General features: G+C 45.0%; 1 protein-coding gene across 1 annotated transcript; it reads right to left on the bottom strand.

The window, feature by feature from the left end:
- Positions 1-999: 999 nt before the first annotated feature.
- Positions 1,000-21,634, bottom strand: LOC141092094 (uncharacterized). The gene is made up of 2 exons (XM_073577990.1): positions 20,485-21,634; positions 1,000-3,852 (listed from the first exon to the last, which is right to left on the bottom strand). The coding sequence occupies exon 2, from the start codon at positions 3,742-3,744 to the stop codon at positions 2,704-2,706; it is 1,041 nt and encodes a 346-aa protein (XP_073434091.1). The 5' UTR covers positions 3,745-3,852; positions 20,485-21,634; the 3' UTR covers positions 1,000-2,703.
- Positions 21,635-25,899: the final 4,265 nt, after the last annotated feature.

The following is a 25,899-nucleotide window of genomic DNA, read 5'->3' as shown; positions in this document are numbered from 1 at the left end:
GGGAACTACAGATGGGCCAGTCTCCAGAGCTGTTCATACATTCTATTCCATTGGCATCAGAGGTCTCCTCCAAAGGTTCACAGCATCCAGAGGAGGAAAGCATCTGCACCGTTGCCCAAAATTTTTTCCTATTGGATCCGGTGCCTGACGAAGTAGGGTCTGAGCAGGATCCAGACACTCGTCACCAGACATTAACCCCCTGGGGTGGAGGTGATCGTGATGAGATTCAAATACCAGCAGCACATGCGGACTGTACTGTGCTGTCAGGGCAGGAAGAGGAGGTGGGTGACACTCATGGCAAAGGGTGGCAGAACAGAGAAGACGGCAATGAGGTTGTTTACCCCACACAGTCAGGGGTAGTATAAGGTATGTAACAGCAGTGTACTTAACACTGTAAGACTATCAGCCCCTATAGACACAATACTGGATCAATAGAGGGAGAGGAATCCCACACGTATCGACACAAAGTGTCTTCCTCAGGGGTAAGGGGACTTATACTACCTTATACTACCTTGAATAGGATGGATATATTTCATGCTCTCCTTCATAGGTGTGCATAGGTTTTATTCATTCAATTGTGTGTCGGGTTTTTCTAAATTGTTTATAGGTTTTATTCATTGGCAAATTTGTTATTGTAATTGTGCTTGCAACAGTGTTCATATGGGGTAAATTTCCCCCTTTTCTTTCTTTTTAGTATGCAACCTGCTTTTGCTTAAACCTTATTTGGTTCCTATTTAGCACTATTGCATTTTGGTATTGTTAGTTTAATATTCTGCTCCTATTATGTGGCTGTGTTATATACTATGTGGGCTGTGTTATATACTATGTGGCTGTGTTATATACTATGTGGGCTGTGTTATATACTATGTGGGCTGTGTTATATACTATGTGCGCTGTGTTATATACTATGTGGGCTGTGTTATATACTATGTGGACTGTGTTATATACTATGTGGGCTGTGTTATATACTATGTGGCTGTGTTATATACAAATTCAGGATTCAAGATTCAAATAAGCTTTATTGGCAGGACTAAATACACATTAGTTTTGCCAAAGCAAGTGTATAAAAGGGAATAGGGATAGGGACTGTAGGGATGTTGGGTAGAGGCTGTGGGAAAGGTGGATGGGGGCAGATCAAGTATGGGGGCTATAGAAGTCCATGGCATAGGGAAGGTGGATGGGGGGATGGGGGCAGATCCAGGGTGGGGGCTATAGAAGTCCATGGCATATCATAGTTCTCTTTCTCGCAGTCTATGACATTCGCTCACATACTGCGCTGCTATCTCCACTGCTCTCTCTTCTTTCCCCAGCAGGATATATGTTTTCTCTTCCTCCTTCATGGTGATGAAATCCGGGAAGAGATGTGAGAGTCTCCTGAAGTGAGTGTCCCTCACTGCTGAGTATTTGGAGCAGTGTAGCAGGAAGTGGGTTTCATCCTCCAGGGCCTCCTGGTCACAGTGTTGGCACAGTCTTTCTTCCCTGGGCTTGTTGCTCTGCTTTGTCAGCCGGATTCGATGGCCAGACTGTGGGCACTGAGTCTATATCGGCTCAGGATCTTGCGGTCTCTGGGGTCAGGGAGTTTCTCCAGGTATGGGCCCAGTCTGTAGTCTCTCTGTAGACTCCAGTACATGGTCAGTTTCTGTGAGTTGATGATGTCATTCTTCCAGTCACTGACATACCTCTCCTGGTCTTCGTCTACCATTTTCCTGATTCTGGCTTTTGCCAGGTTGTTGTGATTGGTGTTCTGGTCAGATTGGGTTTGGGTGGGCTGTTCCGAGGGTCCTGGTTTTCCTGTTTCACCTACATGTGTCAGGGCTTTATGGTGACCGGAGCTTAGATTGCTCCTATGTAGGTGAGCCGGAATGACAGTGCCCTCTTTAGAACCGTTAGGTGTAGAGGGAATCTGCCCAGCTCGGTCCGGCAAGCACTGTGGGAGGTGCTTCGATGGACTTGGAGAAGGTGCTTACAGAATTCCAGGTGGAATATTTCTGTTGGGCTGGAATCCCACCTTGACCAGTCTGGGTAGGTGTGAGGACCCCAGACTTCGCTGCCATACAGGAAGATTGGGGCAATGATAGAGTCGAAGTTTTTTAACCAGACCCTCACTGGTCGCTTCAGATGGTAGAGTTTCCTTCAGATGCTATAGAAGGTTTTGCAGGCCTTGTCTTTCAGGGTCTCTATGGCTTGTTTGAAGCTCCCTGACCGGTGAATCTCTAGGCCCAGGTAGGTATATTTGTCCGTTCCTGTAAGGGCTCAGTTGTTGAGGACAAATGAAGGGTACTGGTCTGATTTTCTCTTTCTCTTCTGGAACACCATGATGTTGGTTTTCTTTAGGTTGACCGGTAGTGCCGAGGTGGAGCTGAATTTCTCTAAGATTTTCAGGTTGTCTTGGAGGCCTTTCTCGGTTGGTGACCGAAGCAGCAGGTCATCTCCATACAGCAGGAATTTCACCTGCGAGTCATGGAGGGTGAGACCTGGTGTTGTGGAAGATTCCAGAGCGGAAGCCAGCTCGTTGATGTAAATGTTGAAGAGCGTTGGACTTAGGCTGCAGCCTTGTCTGACTCCCCGGCTCTGCTGGAAATAAGCCGTTCTTTTACCATTCACACTCATGCTGCAGAGGTTCTCGGTGTAGGAGCTTTTGATAACATTGTAAGTCTTTCCTCCTATTCCGCTCTCCAGCAGTTTCAGGAATAAGCCTGGGTGCTACACTGAATCAAAGGCCTTTTTAAAGTCCATGAAACAGGCGTATATCTTCCCGTTCTTTGTATTGTGGACGTGTCTCTGAATGAGGCTGTGCAGGGTATAGATGTGGTCAGTGGTGCGGTCGTTCAGCATGAACCCTGCTTGGCTCTTGCTGAGGACGTTGTGCTCAGTGAGGAAACTGAGGATCCTCTTGTTCAGGATGCTGTTGAACAGTTTTCCCAGGTTGCTGCTAACACATATGCCTGTGTAGTTGGCTGGGTCATACCTGTCCCCATTCTTGTGGATGGGTGTGATGAGGCCTTGGTTCCAGGTACGAGGGATGTAGCTGGCACTTAGCACAATATTGAACAGTTTAACCATTGCAGCCTGTATTTCTGGTGGGCTGTACTTTAGCATTTCTGGTAGGATTCCATCCAGGCCACCGGCTTTTCTACATCTTATGGAAGAGATTCTCTCTGGTACTTCCTGTAATGTAATAGGTGTATCCACGGGGTTTTGGACATTTTTTACTTTTTCCTCCATTGTTTTTAGTTTTGCCATTATGCTTTCCTGTTCTTGGCTTACTTCTTCCTTTGGAATGTCTTTATAGAGGTTTCTGAAGTACTGGAGCCAGATGTTGCCATTTTGGATATGGATGTTGTTTTCCTTATCTTTTGTGCCCATGTGGTTCCATAGTTCCCATAAGGAGTTGTCTTGGAGGGCATCTTGGAGTTGGTTAAGCTTGGTAGAGATGTAATTATGCTTCTTCCTCCTGAGGATGGTTTTGTACTGCCTTTGTATGGATTCATAGGTTTCCCTCAGACCCGGGTGGCTGGGGTCTCTGTGTTTCTTGTTTGAGGCTGTTTTCAGGGTGTTCCATACGGCTTTACATTCTCTGTCAAACCATCCATTGATCTGTTTTTCTTTTGGTCTCTTGTAGTTGACTTTTTTAAGGTCGGACAGTCTGGCCATTGCATAGAATATATTGTTGAGGTCTTTTACAACTTGACTCACTCCCTTTGGGTTAGGCTGGTACTCGTAGTTGTAGAAGTGGTGGAGCATCCGCTGTATTTCAGGTCTGCTGGGAGCCTCTTTATACTTTAATGCTTACATTTTGTGCCATTTATAGGATGGAGGCCGGTTTAAGAGGCTTTTGAGTGGATGGTTTATCTGTAGATTTCAAGTACAGAAGAAGTTGGCTGTGGTCTGACAGGTGCGTTTGTGGGGAGACTATGAAGGCGCTGATATTTGCCAGGTTCATATCTGTAATGGCATAATCTACTACACTCCTTCCTACATGGGAGTTTAGTGTACACTTTTGGTTCGTCCATTAAGAATATGAAGTCCTTAACTTCTACATACGTTCAGGAGCTTTTTACCACTTTTGTTGACTGTACTGTCATAGCTGTTTCTCTCTGTGTGTACTGAGTCTTGGCCGTCATTCTCTGCTCCAAATATGTAGATGCTCCCATCCGTGGTCAGGAAGTCACTTCCTCTCCACTATGTGTCTGTGTTATATACTATGTGGACTGTGTTATATACTATGTGGGCTGTGTTATATACTATGTGGTTGTGTTATATACTATGTGGCGTGGTTATATACTATTGTGGGTATACTATATTCTATGGGGGAGGCTGTGTTATATACTATGAGGGGGTATATTATATTCTATGGGGTAGGCTGTGTTATATACTATGTGGCTGTGTTATATACTATGTGGCTTTGTTACATACTATTGGGGGTATACTATATTCTATGGGGGAGGCTGTGCTATATATTATGGGGGGTACATTATACATTATATTCTATGGGGGAGGCTGTGTTATATACTAAGGGGGTACAATATACATTATATTCTATGGTAGAGGCTGTGTTATATACTATTGGGGGTACATTATACATTATATTCAATGGGGGAGGCTGTGTTATATACTATGGTGGGGCTAGATTATATTCTATGGGGGCTACATTATATTTTATGGGAGGCTGTATTATATTTATTATATTCTATGAGGGGTGATTGCATCATACTATATGAGGGGGCTACATTATACTATATGAGGGGGCTACATTGTATTCTATGGGGGGGCTGCATTATATTCTATGGGGGCTAGATTATATTGTATGGAGGCTTCATTATACTTTATGAGGGGGCTACATTATATTCTATGGGGGCTGCATTATACTGTATGAGGAGGGCTACATTGTATTCTATGGAGGGGCAACATTCTACTACTTTATAAGGGGTCTGCATTAAATTTTATGGGGGGCTGCATTATACTATATGAGGGGGCTGCATTATATTCTATGGGGTGTTACATTATATTCTGTGGAGTGGCTGCATTATACTCTGTGGGGTGGTTGCATTATACTCGGTGGGGTGGCTGCATTATGCTCTATGGGGTGGCTGCATTATACTGTATCAAGGACTATGGAGAATGCATTATACTATATGAAGAACTATGGGGTGCATTATACTATGGGAAGTGAATTGAACTACATGGATGACTTTGGCGGTGCATTATACTATATGGAGCACTATGAGGAGTGTATTATACTATATGGTAAGGAGGACTGAGTAGTGTATTATACTATATGGAGGACTGAGTGTATTTTAATATATGGAGGGCTACATGAGGAGTGCATTATACTATATGGAGGACTATGAGGAGTGTATTATACTATATAGAAGACTGATGAGTGTATTTTAATATATGGAGGACTATAGGGAGTGTATTATACTATATAGAGGACTCTAAGGAGTGTATTATACTATATGGAGGACTATGGGGCATATTATATTATACGGAGGACTATGGGGTATGCATTTTACGATATAGAGGACTGTGATGCACATTATAATACATGGAGGACTATGGGGTGTATTATACTAAACAAGCAAAATGCTGCATATTCATTGAGTAATTGGATTGTTTATGCCGGAAGAAAAATCATTGTTTTCAGAAGCACATCGCCGGTGTAAACTGTAGATGTGCTGCTGATAACATGATACTTTATGGTGATCTATTAGTGATCCATTTGTGACTGTCCTGTCCTAATCATTCTTTCTCAGACAGTGGAAAGAGGCTGGGAAACAAGTGTTGAACGACTTCACACTCATTTAGCGTCCTGAACGCAGCGCATGTAAATACAACCGAAATGCTTCTGTGTGATGTGCAATATGTTAGCATTGGGGGCCCCATTTTAAACTTTGCCTTGGGCCCCACTTTGCCTAAAATTGGCCCTGCTCAAAGGTCTGGGACAGTTTTCCCAGACCCTCCCACCGCCCAGGCCCTGATGCATGGTGTTCTCTGACAAGGAGGGAAAAGTTTTGGAAGATGCTGAAGGAGTACCTTGCCGACATTACCAGTATCCTTCGTGATTCCCCTGTGCTTTCCAACTCTGGCGTATCCAAAGGTGACACATGGCATGAACTGTCTCTCTACGACTTGGAGGTCCTGGCCTGTCCTGCTGCTAGTTTTTTGTCAGAGCGGATTTTTAGTGCCGCTAGAAGTATTATAACTAGTGATGAATGAGTGTGCTCATTACTCGAGTTTTCCGAGCATGCTCGGGTGTTCTCCGAGTATCTTGGGCGTGCTAGTAGATTATGTTTGTGTCTCTGCAGCTGCATGATTTGCGGCTGTTAGACAACCTTAACACATGCAGGGATTGCCTGTTTGTTATGGAATCCTCACATTTTTTCAGGCTGTCTAGCTGTAACGGGCGCCCGGGTGGCTGAGTGGCGAGGGGCTTTAACACTTCCACACCCGGATGCTCCATCACTATAAAAATAGGGTGATCTTCTTGTGACATGATATGTGTGTACGGTGCTGCACCCACCTGCTGCCCAGGGATCTGCTCAGTCTGTGGCACCTCAGGTCCTTGTACGCACACACAAAGATGCTCAGAATCCAGGTACTTTTCTAAATTAACTTTACTGGGTTCAGACTTCTTCAAGATAGTTACAGTCCATCCATTTTCCTTGTACATCAATATCTCTTGTCCTGTACTCTCCCTGGTCTGCCCCGTCTGCTTCTCTTTCTGCATCCTGGTATCCAAGCCCAAAGCTTCCTGAATCCTCTGACTAGCTACCTCCAAGTGCTCCCCGTTAATATTCCTCATCCTGAGCGAATATCTAGCAGTCACTTGCAACTATTGTATGGACCGTAGGTCCCCAAACGCTGCGGGAGGTGACCCGTCGTACTATCAAAAGATTTGTTCCAGATGCCTTTCCTCTGTTTCTTCCTAACCGAAGCACACTTCTTCTCCAGACCTTCCCACACTTCTCACTCAACTCTCTTCCCGTGTAACTTCCTGAACTCCTCCCATAAACCCCCCATAGGTCCTCTATATTTATCTATTACTATCTCTTACTTATACACTAGAGCGCCCCCTAGTGTCCCGATTGCTACAAACCCCATACTGTCCTACAGTCTAGGCCTAACTACTCGACTAAATGTCCCTATCTTTAGTCCCTATCAAATAATCTTTACATACAAAACATGGTATGGTACACATACACAACGCACCAGAAGGAGGAGGGCGTGACCCGACTAGTCACCCCTTTACATAGCAGCCACAAATCATGCAGCTACAGAGACACAAACATAATCTATGAGTGCACCCAAGATACTCGGAGAACACCCGAGCATGCTCGGAAAACTCGAGTAATGAGCACTCACGCATCGCTAATTATAACCCATAGGTACAATCGCCTGTCAACTGAAAATGCTGACAGGCTGACTCTTATCAAAATGAACAAGAGCTGGATTGTGCCAGACTTCTGTACATCGCCAGATGACAGGAATTTAATCTTTTTTGTGTAGTCTCCCTCCTCCTTCACCACCACATCAACAGGGTGATCCTGCTACCCTTGCTATAAATGTTTTAAAGGTGTATAGGTATCCCGCATTAACAGTTTTTATAGGCCTATCTCGAACATTCTTTTATTTATGTATGTATATATATATACGCCCCAGGGGTAAATGTTTTTCAGCCAATGCACTTAGTGCATGGCCATTGTCAGTCTACGATACCCACTCCTTAATAATGGAAAGAAATGTTTTCTGAGGCGTTCCACTATGTCTCTTCAAAGGTGTATTGCAGTGCCTCCTTCTAATGTTTGGCATCCCTTGCACTTAGTGCATATGCTTTACCCGTCTAGGACACCCACTCCTTACTGTAGTAATGGGAAAAAAATGCTTTTTGAGGATCCACCTTCTACTTGAGGGAACAAAACCAAAAGAGGTGGTGGGTTCTATTAATATATGATCCAGTGCTTTGTTGTGGGCTGTCAGGTGGTTGTCACATAGGGAGTTCTCACACTGCATACAGGATTTCCTAGCCGGGATAGGGGAGTTTGTACAGTAAGATCCTCCTCCATATCAGGCTGAGTAGATGCAAAACGCTCCACTATATTCCCCAGCAGGGCTGATGAAATAACGGTCCTTGATACTGGTACATTAAAATAATTGCTTTTTTCAGGTCTAATTCAAATAGATTCTATTCTAGTGTAATAACTCTGTTCTTATCTGCACTTGGGGTCATAGTCCTGCTGGAAGACTCATGACCTAGGAAGCAAACCCAACATTCACACCCCGGGCACTACATTGCGAACTCTTATCTTTACATTTCATGATGTCTTGAACACAGACAAGCTATCCAGTGTCATGGACATGATTTGTGGAACCACAGTGCCTAAAACCGCGGAGAGCCTGGAGGAGCATGACTAAGCAAGCACCGGACTGCTCACTAGAGCCTCTGATGGTGAGGTTAGACTTGGCTCCCGATGAATGCCAGGTGCCACTCCAGGACAGACCAACGGACGCTAAGCAGCTGTACCCAGAAGGACAGACTGGATGGTGCAGCAGGCAGCATTTGAATCAGAGTGCAGCAGACCGAGTTTGTGTCAGAGTACAGCAGGCAGGATCTGCACCAGAGTGCAGCAGGCAGGATCTGCACCAGCATGCAGCAGGCAGGATCTGCACTAGACTGCAGCAGGCAAGCAGGCTCCGCACCAGAGTGCAGCAAGGACTGGTATGCAAGCTTAAACAACTTAGGCTATGTGCACACGGAGTTTTTTGGCTCTGCGGATTTTGTAGTAAAAACCACAGATAAATCCGCAGGACTAAAGTCCTGCGGTTTATCTGCGGTTTTGCCTGCGGTTTTGCCCTGAGGTTTTATACCTCATAATGGATGAGGTGTGAAACTGCAGCGTTTCTGCACTAAAGAATTGACATGCTGCTGATTGTAAACCGCAGCAAAACCGTGCGGAAAAATCCACAGCATGTGCACTGCGTTTTCCAGTTTACCATTGAAAACAATGGTACTGTATAACGCACCTAAATCTGCTGCGGACCCGCAGCTGCAGAAACACTGCAGATCCGCAGCAGAATCCGCACCATGTGCACATACCCTTAGACTGCAGAATGGGAAGGTTGCTCAGGCACCTCCCCAGTGAGGAGGAAGCAATATATACAGTACATAATGCCCCACAGCCATTGGCTGGGGAATAAATAGCAAGTGCACGCACTGGCCCTTTAAAAGGGAAGGAGCACGTGCGTGCTCTAATGACATGTCTAGAGGTCCGGCTGGAAGCATGAAGAGCATGGGGAAGGGAAGAACCGACCGCAGCGCAGGTGAGTGAAGTGACAAGCCGTAGACCCTGCCTGTCAGGGCAAGGATCCGACGTGGTGCTCACACCCAGGGCAAGAGGCAGAAAAACAATCGCAAAATATCTTTGAACTGCCACCATATTTCACTGTAATTACTGAGTTCTTTTCTTTGTAGGCCTCATTCCATTTACAGTAAACAGAAGAATAATGTGTTTTACCAAAAACTCTATCTTATTATCATCTGTTCACAAGACGCCTACTGGTCCTCTAAAAATAGTGGCGTCCGCCTGCTGTCCCTCTATAAATTGCGAGGGCCGCCTGCTGGCCCTCCAAGTTTCAAACTTAAACCGTTTTAATACGAAAAAGAAAATTTACCATCTCAGATGGATAAATTATATTGCAGTAGCAATATACGGCTATGAAAAGCCTCCAAAAATGCTTAGTGACTGGCCCTCTAACAATAGTAAGGGCTGCCTGATGTCCCTGTACAAATGCGGATGGCCGCATAATGACCCTGAAAAAAAAAATTGTGACTTTCAGAGTCCCTCCTTCATAAAGTAAACAGGATGTGTCTGACCATGTCTCACACACTACGTGGACAGATAAGGTATTAAAATGATAAAATTACATTTTCTGTAGAATGTTTTTTTTTTACCATTTAAAAGCAAATCAAACACACAGCAAAAACACTATGTGTGAACATAGCCTTGTTCCCATTGTTTTCAGCAAATTTTAGACCCCCTCCAGACCTTCGTGGGGGGCCGCCGGAAAAATGCTCGCATTTCATATTGACTTTCACTATACTTGTTACTTGGGTCGAGCACCCAAGCATTACAATTTGCTCGACTTGGGTAATGAGTACCCAAGCATTTTAGTGCTCGCTAGTCACTACTCCTAAATAACGATGAGCGAGTAGCATTGTTGCTCGGGTTTTCCCGAGCATGCTCGGGTGTCCCTCCAAGTGGTTTGGCGTGCTCGGAGGTTTAGTTTCTGCCGACGCAGCTGCATGATTTGCGGCTGCTGGACAGGCTGAATATATGTGGGAATTCCCTAACAAACAGACAACCCCCACATGTATTCAGTCTGTCCAGCAGCCACAAATCATGCAGCTGCGTCGACAAACATTAAATCTCCGAGCATGCCAAAATACTTGGAGATCACCTGAGCAATGAGTATACTCGCTCATCACTACTCCTAAACATGCCTGTCACTCTTCCCTTCCCCAGTGCATTGATTTGTGTACAGCAGTTAGCTGCTCACTCCTCTCCCTCTCAGTTCCTGATCACAAGCTCTCACCATCAGCTGCATCCAGAGCAGTTCTAATCATGGCTTTCACTTTTTTGAGTCGTTTGCATGTTCAAATGCTTAATTATCTATATGTGTAAATTCAGTGTTAACAGTGTACAATCCAGAACAAACCACTGATAGCTGAATATCTTACAGTAGAACTTGTGATGAGCTTTATAGTTCTAATGCTGCAGTTCTGCTGCTCACCAGAGCCGTCACTCAAGGAGAAGAGCCAGCCCTTCCAGAAACCAGCAAGTAAGAATGACAACTTCACAATTATCCTTTAGGCATGGTTGTTACCTTCCCAATGTTAGGAAAGAGTGAGAGATCAATGTGTCAAATCCCACATGGTAATGTTGAATTTTTGCAAACTGTGAATTTTTTCTGCTTGTGCCATTTTTAGCCATAAAATAGGGAGGGAAAGCCATAAAACACTGAGAAACAGTACAGATAGTGAAGAAAATAGATAGTGTGTGAAGAACAGAGTGTTGGATACCACTAATTACCATCTGATTACCCACTGCCATATATGTTGAGCTCACTTGACTTTACTAAGGATGTGTTTGTGTGGCGCCACTGAGGGTCCAGTCACCACTGAGGTACTGCACATCAGCCAGAGGTGTGGTACCCCACTCTCGGGTAAGGAGGGGGCACTACCCGATATCCACACACCTCTCTAGGCCAGGGAAGAACTAGGTAGAGGGTGTGGGTGGAGGAAGTGGATAGAGTAGGAGTTAGAGTTAGTGACAGTTGGGGGAAAAAGGAGGAGAAGTCAGTTGGTGGAAGGGACTGGAAGAGTGACAAGCTTGTCCCAGGACAAGAGAGAATAGGGAGTGACAAAGGAGTAAGAGAGGGGCTCCAGAGAGTAAGAAGGGGTCCTAGGGGCACGGGAAGTGAGGATTCCACCCATGGCACCCGAATCCACGCCGACTGTAGTCGGGTGGAGGGACCAGGTCGCAGTAGGGGACCGGCCCCAGACTAGTGGAGATACTGAAAGACTCAGTTAGCAAACCGGAGGCTGTAGTGACTAAGTGCGACAGCCAAATCCACACACATTCGCTGAAAAGGCAGCCACATAGGATCAAGGGGACCAGGAGGACGTCGCCTGACCGGATCCGAGGCTGCTGGCTTGGGACACTGTGTGTGAGGCGCAGGGCAGGAGAGGCGGAAACCAGCAGAGAGAGACGACCAGAGAAGGAACATAAGAAGGAGGTTCTGGAAAAGTGTACCCCAATCTACCTGAGAGTTGGCTGGACCACCGACCCGGAGGACACAGCACCCCGGGTAGGGATTGTAACTTGGAAGACCATGAGTAAAAGTTTGAAGACTACACACCGCTGTGTCCTCAGATTTATTTACTGCGTCATCTACCCTGCACTACAATCATTACCATCATGTACTATTTTATATCTGCCCTGGGGCCTAGCTCTACCCGTGGAGAGCTGTAACATCTTTGCTGCGTAACCAACCGCCCCAGTGGATCTGTATCACAGCGTCGGCCATTTTCTTATTGCCAAACACCACAGGTATCATCACGACTTAATCCTCTATAAACTTTCCCATCTTTATTCCCCAAAATCCATCTTTATTTTCATTTCATGCCCAGGGCCATTGCTCCCGTGACAACCACATGGAGAACCGTGCGGCCCGGTACCGAGTTCCCTGGCCCAGTGGGCGCTGCATTTGCGTTTATGAGATTGAAGGTTGATGGATAAAGTCCTAGGAGACTTCAGAGTGTCATACACGACTTTTCAGTGCAATTTATGGATTTTGAGTATTTTCATTTCATTGCAAATTAATTCACTGTGAAAATTCAGCAAAGCTGGTGCATTCAGATTTCAAAACATTCGCAAATCTCTAAGAAATTTAGCTTAGACAATTAGGCTGTATGCACACGTCACATTTTTGTCACAAAACCTGAAGAGAATCTTGATGCTAGCAATGCTTGTTCATGACTTGCAGATTTGGTGCAGATTTGAACCTGCAGCATGACAATTCTTTCAGTGTTTTTGCATCATTTTTCACCCATTGACATCAATGAAGTCAGTTGAAAACGCTATAAAAATGCAGGTCTAAAAATGACTGCGTGTGTGCTGCATTTTTTCATGCATTTTTAAACAGCAGTGAATGTTGTAGAGATAGATAATAAAGAGATAAATAATATATACAGTGTTATGTAGTAACCTCTGTTACAGCTAGAGGGTGCTGTGTATGCGCTTACAGGCATAATTATGACTGTAAATTAGGGACTGGCATTATTGTAAATGGCCGGTATGTGTCGCAGAGGTTCTCTGCGCTGTAAGCCCAAAATTATATGGTTATGCTGGGACTTATAGTTCCTCAAGTATTTGTGTATTACTTATAAGGGTGGCTTATAGGGTTAGTCAGAGAGCTGGGCGGAAATTGACTAACCACATATGTACCGCCCATCCCTGGGGGTGGTTACAACCATATAATGTGACTGAGGTCTGGTCATATGATCAAAATGTATGTACCTGAATGGTTCAGGGTGCAAGGTCCTGGAAGGTCTGTGTTGGAAGATCCTGGGAGTAGGATCGGATTCCTGGAGCACGTGGTGAGACCTTGGACTTGGTGGTATGGGTGTTGGACAAATGTCCTGAATACCACCCAGACAGGACAGCCCCACACTGAGAAAGACGCTGTCCTGTTTAGGACCTTGAACTGACAAAGAGTCAGCCTGTGGAGCAGGATCTCCAGAGAGGTAACCCCGGGTATGGGGAAAGAACTACTGTATGTGCACTGACAAAGGTCAGTTACTGAACTGTGCGGTCACCCGGTGACTGGAGAGAGTCCGGCGTGACTAGTGAATGCTTTGTAAAGCCACACGTGATGAAGTAATGGACTGTGTGTAAGCTGGTGATGTGCAACCTGGCTTACGGTGCAGTTTATGATGTTTTAAATAAACTGTATGGACTGTTTTGTGTGAAAAACGGTGCCTGTCTACGTTAATCCGCTGCCAAGCGAGTATTCCCCAACACACACAGTAGGCGTTACACCACAATAGATAGAGATAGACAGACAGACAGACATATAAACAGACAGACATATAACACTATGCAATACAATTTGGAAAGACATCTTGGAGGTACATGAAAGCTGCTGACTCCTTGTCAAGAGCCATGACAAATTACTTGATGAGGCCTAACTTGATATGCAGTGGTGGTATCAGCACCTTCAGAGGTTCTATCAGTGGCTTCCACTTGACGTTGCTTTTCCCTTTTTTTACCTTCAAGGGTTTTCTTGCAATATGTGAAATGAGGTGCCCAGGATTTGTCTTGATCCCCGACAGGCATGCCGAAATATGCCTTGTAGACCTCGCACATTATATGACATGCTTTCACGGAATACCTTCTCGCTCTTGTCTTTATAAATTGTCCACACACATAGCAAAATGCATCTGCTGGGCGCAAACAACCTCTTGATGCCATTTAAAACAAATAATTGCTCTTTAACTACGATTCAATATTCTCTCACTCAGCAATAACATAAACAGAAATGTTGGTTTGAGTCACCTGTGCTTTTATACTTGAGTATGACTATCATTGAACAGTCCGAGAATGTTCTAGAAAGTTCTAAAAGTTTCTAGAAACTTCTAGATAATTCTGGAAAATTGAAGAAACTTCTGCACAATTCTAGCAGTTCAACAATTTTCTAGAAGACTACTCAGTACTGAATACGAATCAAGAATTTTCCGGAAAACAGACAAATTTCAAAATTTAATTGTCCTGATCACAAAAGCAAAGTTTTTGTGGTACAACTATTTTCTATTTGTTTTAGGCATAACGGGTTAGGAAAACACACTTTGGACCCAGGAACAAAAAATAAATAAAAATTTGTTACTTAGTATAATTGCACAACCCTCCAACATATTAAAAAATTGGATTAGCTAATATTGGAAAGCTTTTTATGATTAAATAAATTGATAAATAGTTGAAAAAATGATGTGCCCCCCATTTTCTGTAACCAGCAAAAGTAAAGCAGACAGCTGTGGAGTGATATTATCAGATTTGGAACATAAATGGTTATTAGGCCCTTCCCAGTATAAAAATTCTACCCATCTCCTGCCCCAGAAGTGAAAAATCTGGTGCTTTGCCTTGGCTGTTCCCGATTGACCTGGTGCAATGGCAATCAGGGTAGTAGTCCAAGCCCTGGTGTTAATAATGTAGAGGTGTCTATCGGACACTCCATTTACTTACCCAGTAAGGCCTGTTTCACATTTCAGTTTTTTGAAAAATCCGCCAGAGTGTGAAAAAACGGATCCGTTTCCGTTGTTCCCCAAACGGATGCCACCGGATCCGTTTTTGTGACGGATCCGCTTTAGTAGCTAGTGCATGAAATTTAAAGTAACATGACTCTGGAAAAAAGAGAGAGAGCGAAAGAGATTTTGCTGCCATAACGGTTTTCAGGGTTAAATTTAATGAAAGGAAAATCTTCTGGGCATGCTCAGTATAATTAGGCGGATCCGTTGGCGGATTCTGTCAAATAACGGTTGGCAACGGATCCGTCGCCCATTGGCGTCCATTATAATGCTTGGTGGACAGCGACGGATCCGTTGCTTTCCGCTGTTTTAACGCAGACAAAAACAGTTTCATTTTTCATCCACTCCAGACAACGGACGGCAAAATCATGACGGACCCGTCAAAAAATGGATGACCATCCGTCAAAATCCGCCGCAATGCAAGTCAATGGGAAAAAAACGGATCCGCCGATCCAGTTTTTTTTTGCAAAACGGTGGATTTTGACTGACGTAAAAAAACTGAAGTGTGAAACAGGACTAAGAAAAAAGAAAAACATGCTCAAAACTACTTTATTCAAATAAACACTCCCTAACACTATCCCTCGTTCAACAATTTTTTTTTGCTTAAAAAGTTTCCATTCAGGTTCAACATAGTCGACTGAATCCAACATTGAATCCACACTGATGAGGGGCAATACCCCGAAACAGCTGTCTGTGGATGGATACCATGTTTTGGCATAGGTGGTTTCCTTCATTGGAGACTGCCCTTCCCGTGGTTGTTCCTTCCCGGGGAAAGACCTGGCTGGTCATTGCTTGCGTTGAGAAACATGTGATGGTGTCTCCGCAGCTTCTGTTTTGCATATTTCCCATAAGGGATGGGGGCAGTGCTCTAGAATCACTGCGTTGAGAAACACGTGATGGTGTCTCCGCAGTGTTGGATGTTGATCTCCATGAGTTCATTCATCCTCATTTTTCACAGTCTTTTACTAGGCATTGCTCCTACCAGCCAGTTTCCTACTCCACACTGATGAGGGACAATACCCCGAAACAGCTGTCTGTGGATGGATACCATGTTTTGGCATAAGTGGTTTCCTTCATTGGAGACTGCCCTTCCTGTGGTTGTTCCTTCCCGGGGAAAGACCTGGCTGGTCATTGCTTGCGTTGAGAAACATGTGATGGTGTCTCCGCGGCTTCTGTTTTGCATATTTCCCATAAGGAATGGGGGCAGTGCTCTAGAATCACTGCGTTGAGAAACACGTGATGGTGTCTCCGCAGTTTTGGATGTTGATCTCCATGAGTTCATTCATCCTCATTTTTCACAGTCTTTTACTAGGCATTGCTCCTACCAGCCAGTTTCCTACTCCACACTGATGAGGGGCAATACCCCGAAACAGCTGTCTGTGGATGGATACCATGTTTTGGCATAGGTGGTTTCCTTCATTGGAGACTGCCCTTCCCGTGGTTGTTCCTTCCCGGGGAAAGACCTGGCTGGTCATTGCTTGCATTGAGAAACATGTGATGGTGTCTCCGCGGCTTCTGTTTTGCATATTTCCCATAAGGGATGGGGGCAGTGCTCTAGAATCACTGCGTTGAGAAACACGTGATGGTGTCTCCGCAGTGTTGGATGTTGATCTCCATGAGTTCATTCATCCTCATTTTTCACAGTCTTTTACTAGGCATTGCTCCTACCAGCCAGTTTCCTACTCCACACTGATGAGGGACAATACCCCGAAACAGCTGTCTGTGGATGGATACCATGTTTTGGCATAGGTGGTTTCCTTCATTGGAGACTGCCCTTCCCGTGGTTGTTCCTTCCTGGGGAAAGACCTGGCTGGTCATTGCTTGCGTTGAGAAACATGTGATGGTGTCTCCACGGCTTCTGTTTTGCATATTTCCCATAAGGGATGGAGGCAGTGCTCTAGAATCACTGCATTGAGAAACACGTGATGGTGTCTCCGCAGTGTTGGATGTTGATCTCCATTTCATTCATCCTCATTTTTCACAGTCTTTTACTAGGCATTGCTCCTACCAGCCAGTTTCCTACTCCACACTGATGAGGGGCAATACCCCGAAACAGCTGTCTGTGGATGGATACCATGTTTTGGCATAGGTGGTTTCCTTCATTGGAGACTGCCCTTCCCGTGGTTGTTCCTTCCCGGGGAAAGACCTGGCTGGTCATTGCTTGCGTTGAGAAACATGTGATGGTGTCTCCGCAGCTTCTGTTTTGCATATTTCCCATAAGGGATGGAGGCAGTGCTCTAGAATCACTGCGTTGAGAAACACGTGATGGTGTCTCCGCAGTGGTGGATGTTGATCTCCATGAGTTCATTCATCCTCATTTTTCACAGTCTTTTACTAGGCATTGCTCCTACCAGCCAGCTTCCTACTCCACACTGATGAGGGGCAATACCCCGAAACAGCTGTCTGTGGATGGATACCATGTTTTGGCATAGGTGGTTTCCTTCATTGGAGACTGCCCTTCCCGTGGTTGTTCCTTCCCGGGGAAAGACCTGGCTGGTCATTGCTTGCGTTGAGAAACATGTGATGGTGTCTCCGCGGCTTCTGTTTTGCATATTTCCCATAAGGGATGGGGGCAGTGCTCTAGAATCACTGCGTTGAGAAACACGTGATGGTGTTTCCGCAGTGTTGGATGTTGATCTCCATGAGTTCATTCATCCTCATTTTTCACAGTCTTTTACTAGGCATTGCTCCTACCAGCCAGTTTCCTACTCCACACTGATGAGGGGCAATACCCCGCAACAGCTGTCTGTGGATGAATACCATGTTTTGACATAGGTGGTTTCCTTCATTGGAGACTGCCCTTCCCGTTGTTGTTCCTTCCCGGGGAAAGACCTGGCTGGTCATTGCTTGCGTTGAGAAACATGTGATGGTGTCTCCGCGGCTTCTGTTTTGCATATTTCCCATAAGGGATGGGGGCAGTGCTCTAGAATCACTGCGTTGAGAAACACGTGATGGTGTCTCCGCAATGTTGGATGTTGATCTCCATGAGTTCATTCATCCTCATTTTTCATAAGAAAAAAGAAAAACATGCTCAAAACAACTTTATTCAAATAAATACTCCCTAACACTATCCCTCGTTCAACAATTTTTTTTTGCTTAAAAAGTTTCCATTCAGGTTCAACATAGTCGACTGAATCCAACATTGTGCCCAAACAGAAACCTGAAAAACATTAAAAGAGAGAAATAACAACAAGACACTGTCCCTCATTCACCAATTTATTAGAAAGAAAAGTTTCTATGAAGGTCCGACAGTTCACCGAAACTTACGTAGTCCAGAGCGTTTATTCAAATAAACACTCCCCGACACTTTCCCTGGTTCACCAATTTATTAAAAAAAAGTTCCCATGCAGCTCCAGTGTAGTTCACAGAGTATAGATTGACCAGGATCATCTAACATCACTGCTTTCAAGAGGCGCTGGGTCATGCCTCCCTCTGAAGAGCAGTGATGTCAGTAATGTGAGTAACGTCACTGCTTTTCAGATGTTCATATGTCACACAATTTTTTCTTTAACTGCTTCATGACTGCCGACTAAGCTAGCAGGGCTTTGTGCAGCGCCGGCGTTAGTCTACGGTCGGCGGTTTTGTGCTGATCGGGACCCCCACGTACCTTATAACAAAAAGATCCCAGCGCACAATGCTTCCTGTGACCCCCGACCTCATCAAGACAGGATTGTTTCAGGTCCTGATGATGTCAGCATCACACCAGCCAATGAGACAGATCACTGGGAAAGTCTGTTGTAGCAACAAACTTTCCTGGCGATTTGCCTCATAGCAACGCTGTTTCTTCTCTGATCTCCTGTCAGTGAGAGATTAGAGGAGAAACATTGTGACAAGTGCTGCTGGCAACAGCTGTGCCAGTCAGCAATCTTGTTATAAAGTAAAAAAAGCAGATAAGGCAGGTTAGGGTTAGTGCTATAGTTAGGGTTACTGTTCGGGTTACTGTTAGGCTAAAGTTAGGGTTACTGTTAGGGTTAGGCTGAGTTCACACGTGGCGTTTTTTTCGCGTTTCCGCGGCGGTTTTAACCGCGCGATTTTGCCGCGAAAAATAAGCATCCCATGCATTCCTATGGGATTCCGCAATGCTGTGCTAATGCTGCGGTTTTTACCGCGGCGGAATCGCTTCGTGGTAAAAACCGCAGCATGCTCATTAATTTGCGGAATCGCGGCGATCCCGCACCCATAGGTATGCATTGTTCCGCTTACTTCCCGCATGTGGCTGTGCACACCATGCGGAAAGTAAGCAGAACAATTGCGGATGGTACCCACGGTCCGGAGGAGAGGAGACTGTCCTCCGGGCTTTGGGTACCATATCCCTGAAAAAAATAGAATTATAAAATAAAAAATATTGTTATTCTCACCCTCCGACGTCCCGCGCAGCCTTCCCGCTTCTCTTCACGCTCTCGTTCCCAGTAGTCCTTTGCGAAAATGCCCGCGATGGCGTCCGTTCTCGCGGTCATTCGCGCGACGTCATCGCGAATTACCGCGAGACATCGCGATCCCGCGAGAACTGACGTCATCACGGGCATTTTCGCAAAGGATTACTGGGAACGGCTGCGCGGGACGTCGGAGGGTAAGAATAACACCATTTTTTATTTTTTTTTACATTCTATCTTTTACTACTGACGCCGCATAGGCGGCCTCAGTAGTAAAAAGTTGGTCACACTTGTCAAACACCATGTTTGACGAGTGTGACCATCCTGTCAATCAGTTCTCCAAGCTATACTACAGATCGCTTGGAAAACGCTAGCATTTTGCAAGCTAATTACGCTTGCAAAATGCTAGTTTTTCCGCGGGAAAATCGCGGGAATTTAAAATGCGATTTTCCCGCGGACTGGAATTCCGGAATTCTCGCGGTAATTTCCGTGAGAGTTCCGTTACGTGTGCACTTAGCCTTAGGGTTACTGTTAGGCTGAAGTTAGGGTTACTGTTAGGCTAAAGTTAGGGTTAATGTTACTGATAGGGTTACTGTTAGGCTAAAGTTAGGGTTAGGTTAAAGTTAGGGTTATTGTTAGGCTAAAGTTAGGGTTATTGTTAGGCTAAAGTTAGGGTTTTTGTTAGGCTAAAGTTAGGGTTTTTGTTAGGCTAAAGTTAGGGTTTTTGTTAGGCTAAAGTTAGGGTTTTTGTTAGGCTAAAGTTAGGGTTTTTGTTAGGCTAAAGTTAGGGTTTTTGTTAGGCTAAAGTTAGGGTTTTTGTTAGGCTAAAGTTAGGGTTAGGCTAAAGTTAGGGTTAGGGTTAGGGCTAAAGTTAGGGTTAGGGTTGAGGCTAAAATTAGGGCTAGGATTGGGGCTAGAGTTAGGGTTGGGATTAGAGTTAGGGGTGTGTTAGGGCTATTTTTGTTGTTAGTGTTATGGGTAGAGTTGGGATTAGGGTTAGGGGTGTGTTGGGGTTAGAGTTGTGGTTAGCGTTATGGTTGGGATTAGGGTTAGGTGTGATGTACTGTGTACAATTCATATGGCGTCTTGTGCTTGGGTGCGAGGTTAAACACAGGAGACACAGGACTTGTATTACTTTATGCAAGTAAGCCAAAATGGTTCACACAGTTTGCAGTTACAGAGGCAGGAGACACAGCAGGCCAGAGTAAACATTAAGTACAGCAGAGTAAAAGAAGGTAATGTGCTCACCTGGAATGGTTGTGAGATGTCACCACCACTGTCTTCACAGAAGATATAAACGGATATCTGACATCCACGGTCACAGCAGACACGGCCTTCCCAGAACCAGCAGACACCAACGTTGGCTTCAGAATCTTGTGATGTACTGTGTACAATTCATATGGCGTCTTGTGCTTGGGTGCGAGGAAAAACACAGGAGACACAGGTGTGATTAGAAAGGACTTGTATTACTTCATACAAGTAAGCCAAAAGGGTTTATTTCACACAGTTTGCAGATACAGAGGCAGGAGACACAGCAGACCAGAGTAAACATTAAGCACAGCAGAACTTCCACAACAGGTTCATGGTCTCTCTCTGTTACTTCCCTTGCAACTGTGGATTTATCAGGCAGCAGGTTTCCAGTGTCCACAAGTGTTCAAAAGTTCCTCAGCAGGAGATGGCTGGAGTACCAAGTCCAAGACTTCCAGGAACAGGTCACAGGCTAACTGCAGACTTGATTCTGAAGCACTGATTGCTCAGCTGAGGCTGCTTAAGAGGCAAGAGGGAGAGAATCAGGGCGGGAATATGAAAGCTGGAAACTCCATATTAACTGAGGGCAAGATAGCTGCAGTAGGACAGAAAGCAAAATGGCCGACGGAAAAAATGAATTTCAAAAATACCTAAAAAAAGACTGAAAACCTTACATTACTCCCCCCTTAGGGACAGCCTCTGGATGACCTCAGACCAGGCTTGTCTGGGTACCTCTGATGAAACTTGCCGAGTAAGCGTGGAGCATTAATGTTATTGACTGGTTCCCATGAGTTGTCCTCCACTTTGTAGCCCTGCCATTTAATCAAGTATTGTAACTAGAGTTGAGCGATACCATCCGATACTTCAAAGTATCGTATCGGATGGTATCGGCCGATCTTTAAAAAAAGTATCGGTATCGCCGATTCCGATACCGGAAGTCCCATTCAAGTCTATGGGACTTCCGGTATCGGAATAAGAAAAACCCTTTCCTGCCCTTGTACAGCCTCTCTGGGGTCTGTACGGGCCTTTTGGGGGGCTGTGCCGGCCTGCCAGGGGGTCTGTGCAGGCTCCGGTGGTCTGTGCCGGCCTGCCGGTGGTCTGTGCAGGCTCCGGGGGGCTGTGCCGGCCTGCCGGGGGGCTGTGCCGGCCTGCCGGGGGGCTGTGCAGGCTCCGGGGGGCTGTGCCGGCCTGCCGGTGGTCTGTGCAGGCTCCGGGGGTCTGTGCAGGCATCGTCCGATGGGACTACAAGTCCCATCGGGCGATGCCTGCTACCATGACAGTGATTGACACATTAGCCAATGATGGGACAGTAGTAGTCCCATCATCCGGCTAATGTGTTAAATGTAAAAAAAAAATAAAAAAAAAAAAAATTACATGCTACATACATACAACATGCATACTACATACATGCTACATTCATACTACATACTACATACATGCTACATTCATACTACATGCAACATACATACTACATATATACTACATGCATGCTACATACATACTGCATACTACATGCTACATACATACTACATATATACTACATGCATGCTACATACATACTACATGCTACATACATACCACATACATACTACATATATACTACATACATACTACATATATACTACATGCATGCTACATACATACTGCATGCTACATACATACTACATACATACTACATATATACTACATACAGGCTACATACATACTACATGCATGCTACATACATACTACATGCTACATACATACCACATACATGCTACATATATACTACATGCATGCTACATACATACTACATGCTACATACATACTACATACATACTACATATATACTACATACATGCTACATACATACTACATGCATGCTACATACATACTACATGCTACATACATACCACATACATGCTACATATATACTACATGCATGCTACATACATACTACATATATACTACATGCATGCTACATACATACTGCATGCTACATACATACTGCATGCTACATGCATGCTACATACATACTACATACATACTACATGCTACATACATACCACATATATACTACATACATACAATACATTCATACAATACATACATAGACATACAGTACATATAACATAGAGTAACATACTTACCAATACTTGTCACATTGTTCCCCGAAGCCATTGTCGTCTACGGAATAAATATTAACATAACAAACCACAAAAATACTCACCCACGATCCGAAGCAGTCCACGAGTGTGTCCCACGACGATCTTGGGTAGAGAACTGCAGCATCAGCTGTTGCTGCCGTTCTCTACAGGCTGCAGGAATCCAATGACGGAAGGTAGGTATCCTTCCGCACTGTATTCCTCCGCCACTTAAAAAAAAAAAAAGTCCCTAGTCTCACTTTATGCCATTGCTGTGTGGGAATTTCCCACACAGCAATGGCATAAAGTGAGACTAGGGACTTTTTTTTTTTAAGTGGCGGAGGAATACAGTGCGGAAGGATACCTACCTTCCGTCATTGGATTCCTGCAGCCCGTAGAGAACGGCAGCATCATCTGATGCTGCAGTTCTCTACCCAAGATCGTCGTGGGACACACTCGTGGACTGCTTCGGATCGTGGGTGAGTATTTTTGTGGTTTGTTATGTTAATATTTATTCCGGAAAGACAATGGCTTCGGGGAACAATGTGACAAGTATTGGTAAGTATGTTACTCTATGTTATATGTACTGTATGTCTATGTATGTATTGTATGAATGTATTGTATGTATGTAGTATATATGTGGTATGTATGTAGCATGTAGTATGTATGTAGTATGTATGTAGCATGCATGTAGCATGTAGTATGTATGTAGCATGCATGTAGTATATATGTAGTATGTATGTAGCATGCATGTAGTATATATGTAGCATGTATGTAGTATGTATGTGGTATGTATGTAGCATGTAGTATGTATGTAGCATGCATGTAGCATGCAGTATGTATGTAGCATGCATGTAGTATATATGTAGTATGTATGTAGCATGCATGTAGTATATATGTAGCATGTATGTAGTATGTATGTGGTATGTATGTAGCATGTAGTATGTATGTAGCATGCATGTAGTATGTATGTAGTATATATGTGGTATGTATGTAGTATGTATGTAGTATATATGTAGTATGTATGTAGTATATATGTAGTATGTATGTAGCATGTAGTATGTATGTAGCATGCATGTAGTATGTATGTAGTATGTATGTAGCATGCATGTAGTATGTATGTGGTATGTATGTAGTATATATGTAGCATGTATGTAGCATGTAGTATATATGTAGCATGCATGTAGTATGTATGTGGTATGTATGTAGCATGTAGTATATATGTAGCATGCATGTAGTATGTATGTAGTATGTATGTAGCATGCAGTATGTATGTAGTATGTATGTAGTATATATGTAGTATATATGTAGCATGCATGTAGTATGTATGTAGCATGTAGTATGTATGTAGTATGTATGTAGTATATATGTAGTATGTATGTAGCATGCATGTAGTATGTATGTAGCATGCAGTATGTATGTAGTATGTATGTAGTATATATGTAGTATGTATGTAGCATGCATGTAGTATGTATGTAGCATGTATGTAGTATGTATGTAGTATATATGTAGTATGTATGTAGCATGTAGTATGTATGTAGTATTTTTTTTTTTTTTTTAACATTTAACACATTAGCCGGATGATGGGACTACTACTGTCCCATCATTGGCTAATGTGTCAATCACTGTCATGGTAGCAGGCATCGCCCGATGGGACTTGTAGTCCCATCGGACGATGCTTGCACAGACCCCCGGACATCAGCACAGCCCCCCGGCAGGCCGGCACAGCCCCCCGGCAGGCCGGTACAGACCCCCACAGGGTGCACAGACCACCGGCAGGCCGGCACAGCCCCCCGGCAGGCCGGTACAGACCCCGGGCAGTCCACACAGCCCCCCGGCAGGCCGGCACAGCCCCCCGGCAGGCCGGTACAGACCCCCACAGGGTGCACAGACCACCGGCAGGCCGGCACAGCCCCCCGGCAGGCCGGTACAGACCCCGGGCAGGCCGGCACAGCCCCCCGGCAGGCCGGCACAGCCCCCCGGCAGGCCGGCAGAGACCCCCGGAAGGCCCGAAATGACGGCGCATCATGATGCGCACACACCGCGCATCATGATGACGTCAGGCCGTCAATCAACTGAACTTCCGATTCCGATGCCGAATTCCGATATTGAAAAAATATCGGAAGTCGGTATCGGAATTCCGATACAGCAAGTATCGGCCGATACCCGATACTTGCGGTATCGGAATGCTCAACACTAATTGTAACTGATTTCTGTACAACCTGGAATCTAGAATTCTTTCCACCACAAATTCTTCCTGACCATCCACCAGCACTGGGTCAGGGGAGAAGAATGTCCAGGAAACGTGTTAGGTGTTGTAGCCTTTAGTAGGGAAACATGAAAGACAGAGTCGATTCTCATAGATCTGGGCAGTTCAAGACGACAAGCAACGGCACTTATAATTTTTGTCATGATCCAGGTTGGATCTGACAGATTAAATGCACAAAGTAACCTTTTTTTTCCTTTGGCTGTGTGCCAAAGGTGGTTTTCCCCCGGTGGCCATTAGGATCATTGCACTCTGGTTACCTTAGTTTGTGCACTTGATTATGTAACAGGTGTGATTGCTCTATAAAAGAGTGTCAGGTGTGTCAATCACTGTTGGTGATAGTTCGTCATTTGCAAGCAAGCCTGGGTGAAGGATGGAGCTGAATGAGAGTCCCGGGCAGCCCCATCCTGAGTGACACGGCCAGCAGGCCGGTAACTGATACAACAGGATGCGGCACGTGTAATTGTCCTATGTGACGCAGCCCGCAGGCCGGTAACTAATACAATAAGACAAATGGGATAGGGAAAACCTTGGTAACAGTAACAATGGTGGCCCTGTGATAGGGAACAGGGACATGAAGACCTCCTGCACTCCCCTGAGTCAGTGTCTCTACACTCCTAGCGTTCCCTAGGACGGTTCTGCACTGGGCGACGATCAGGAACCTAAAAACCCTGACTTGCCCTGCACCTAAACGCTCACTAGGGAAATGGTCGGTGCGGAAACTAATCCCACCACTGCACTAAACACACATAAGGAAAAGTGACAAAACAGAGGAACACCACTTAGCTTTGCTTTGGTGCTTATGCTCCCAGCAACAGAGCCCACCACCTGCGTGCATCTTTTCCGCTGACCGGATCCAACACCATAGTGCAGCCTTGGAGCAAACAGAGTCCACCACCTGCGTGCAGCTGTCCAGAAACAGAGTCCAGCAAATGAGTCCAGCTTTTCTGCCAAAGAGTCTAACATTTTGAGTCCAGCTTTCCAGCAACTGAGTCCAGCATCCTGAGTGCAGCTCTACACCATAGC

The sequence above is a fragment of the Dendrobates tinctorius genome, unplaced genomic scaffold (genome assembly GCF_039654945.1).
Source record: "Dendrobates tinctorius isolate UK_male_01 unplaced genomic scaffold, ASM3965494v1 ptg000058l, whole genome shotgun sequence".
Classification (NCBI taxonomy): Eukaryota; Metazoa; Chordata; class Amphibia; order Anura; family Dendrobatidae; genus Dendrobates; species Dendrobates tinctorius.
Note: the sequence above shows the minus strand (reverse complement) of the source record. Positions and strands in the feature narration are given on the sequence as shown.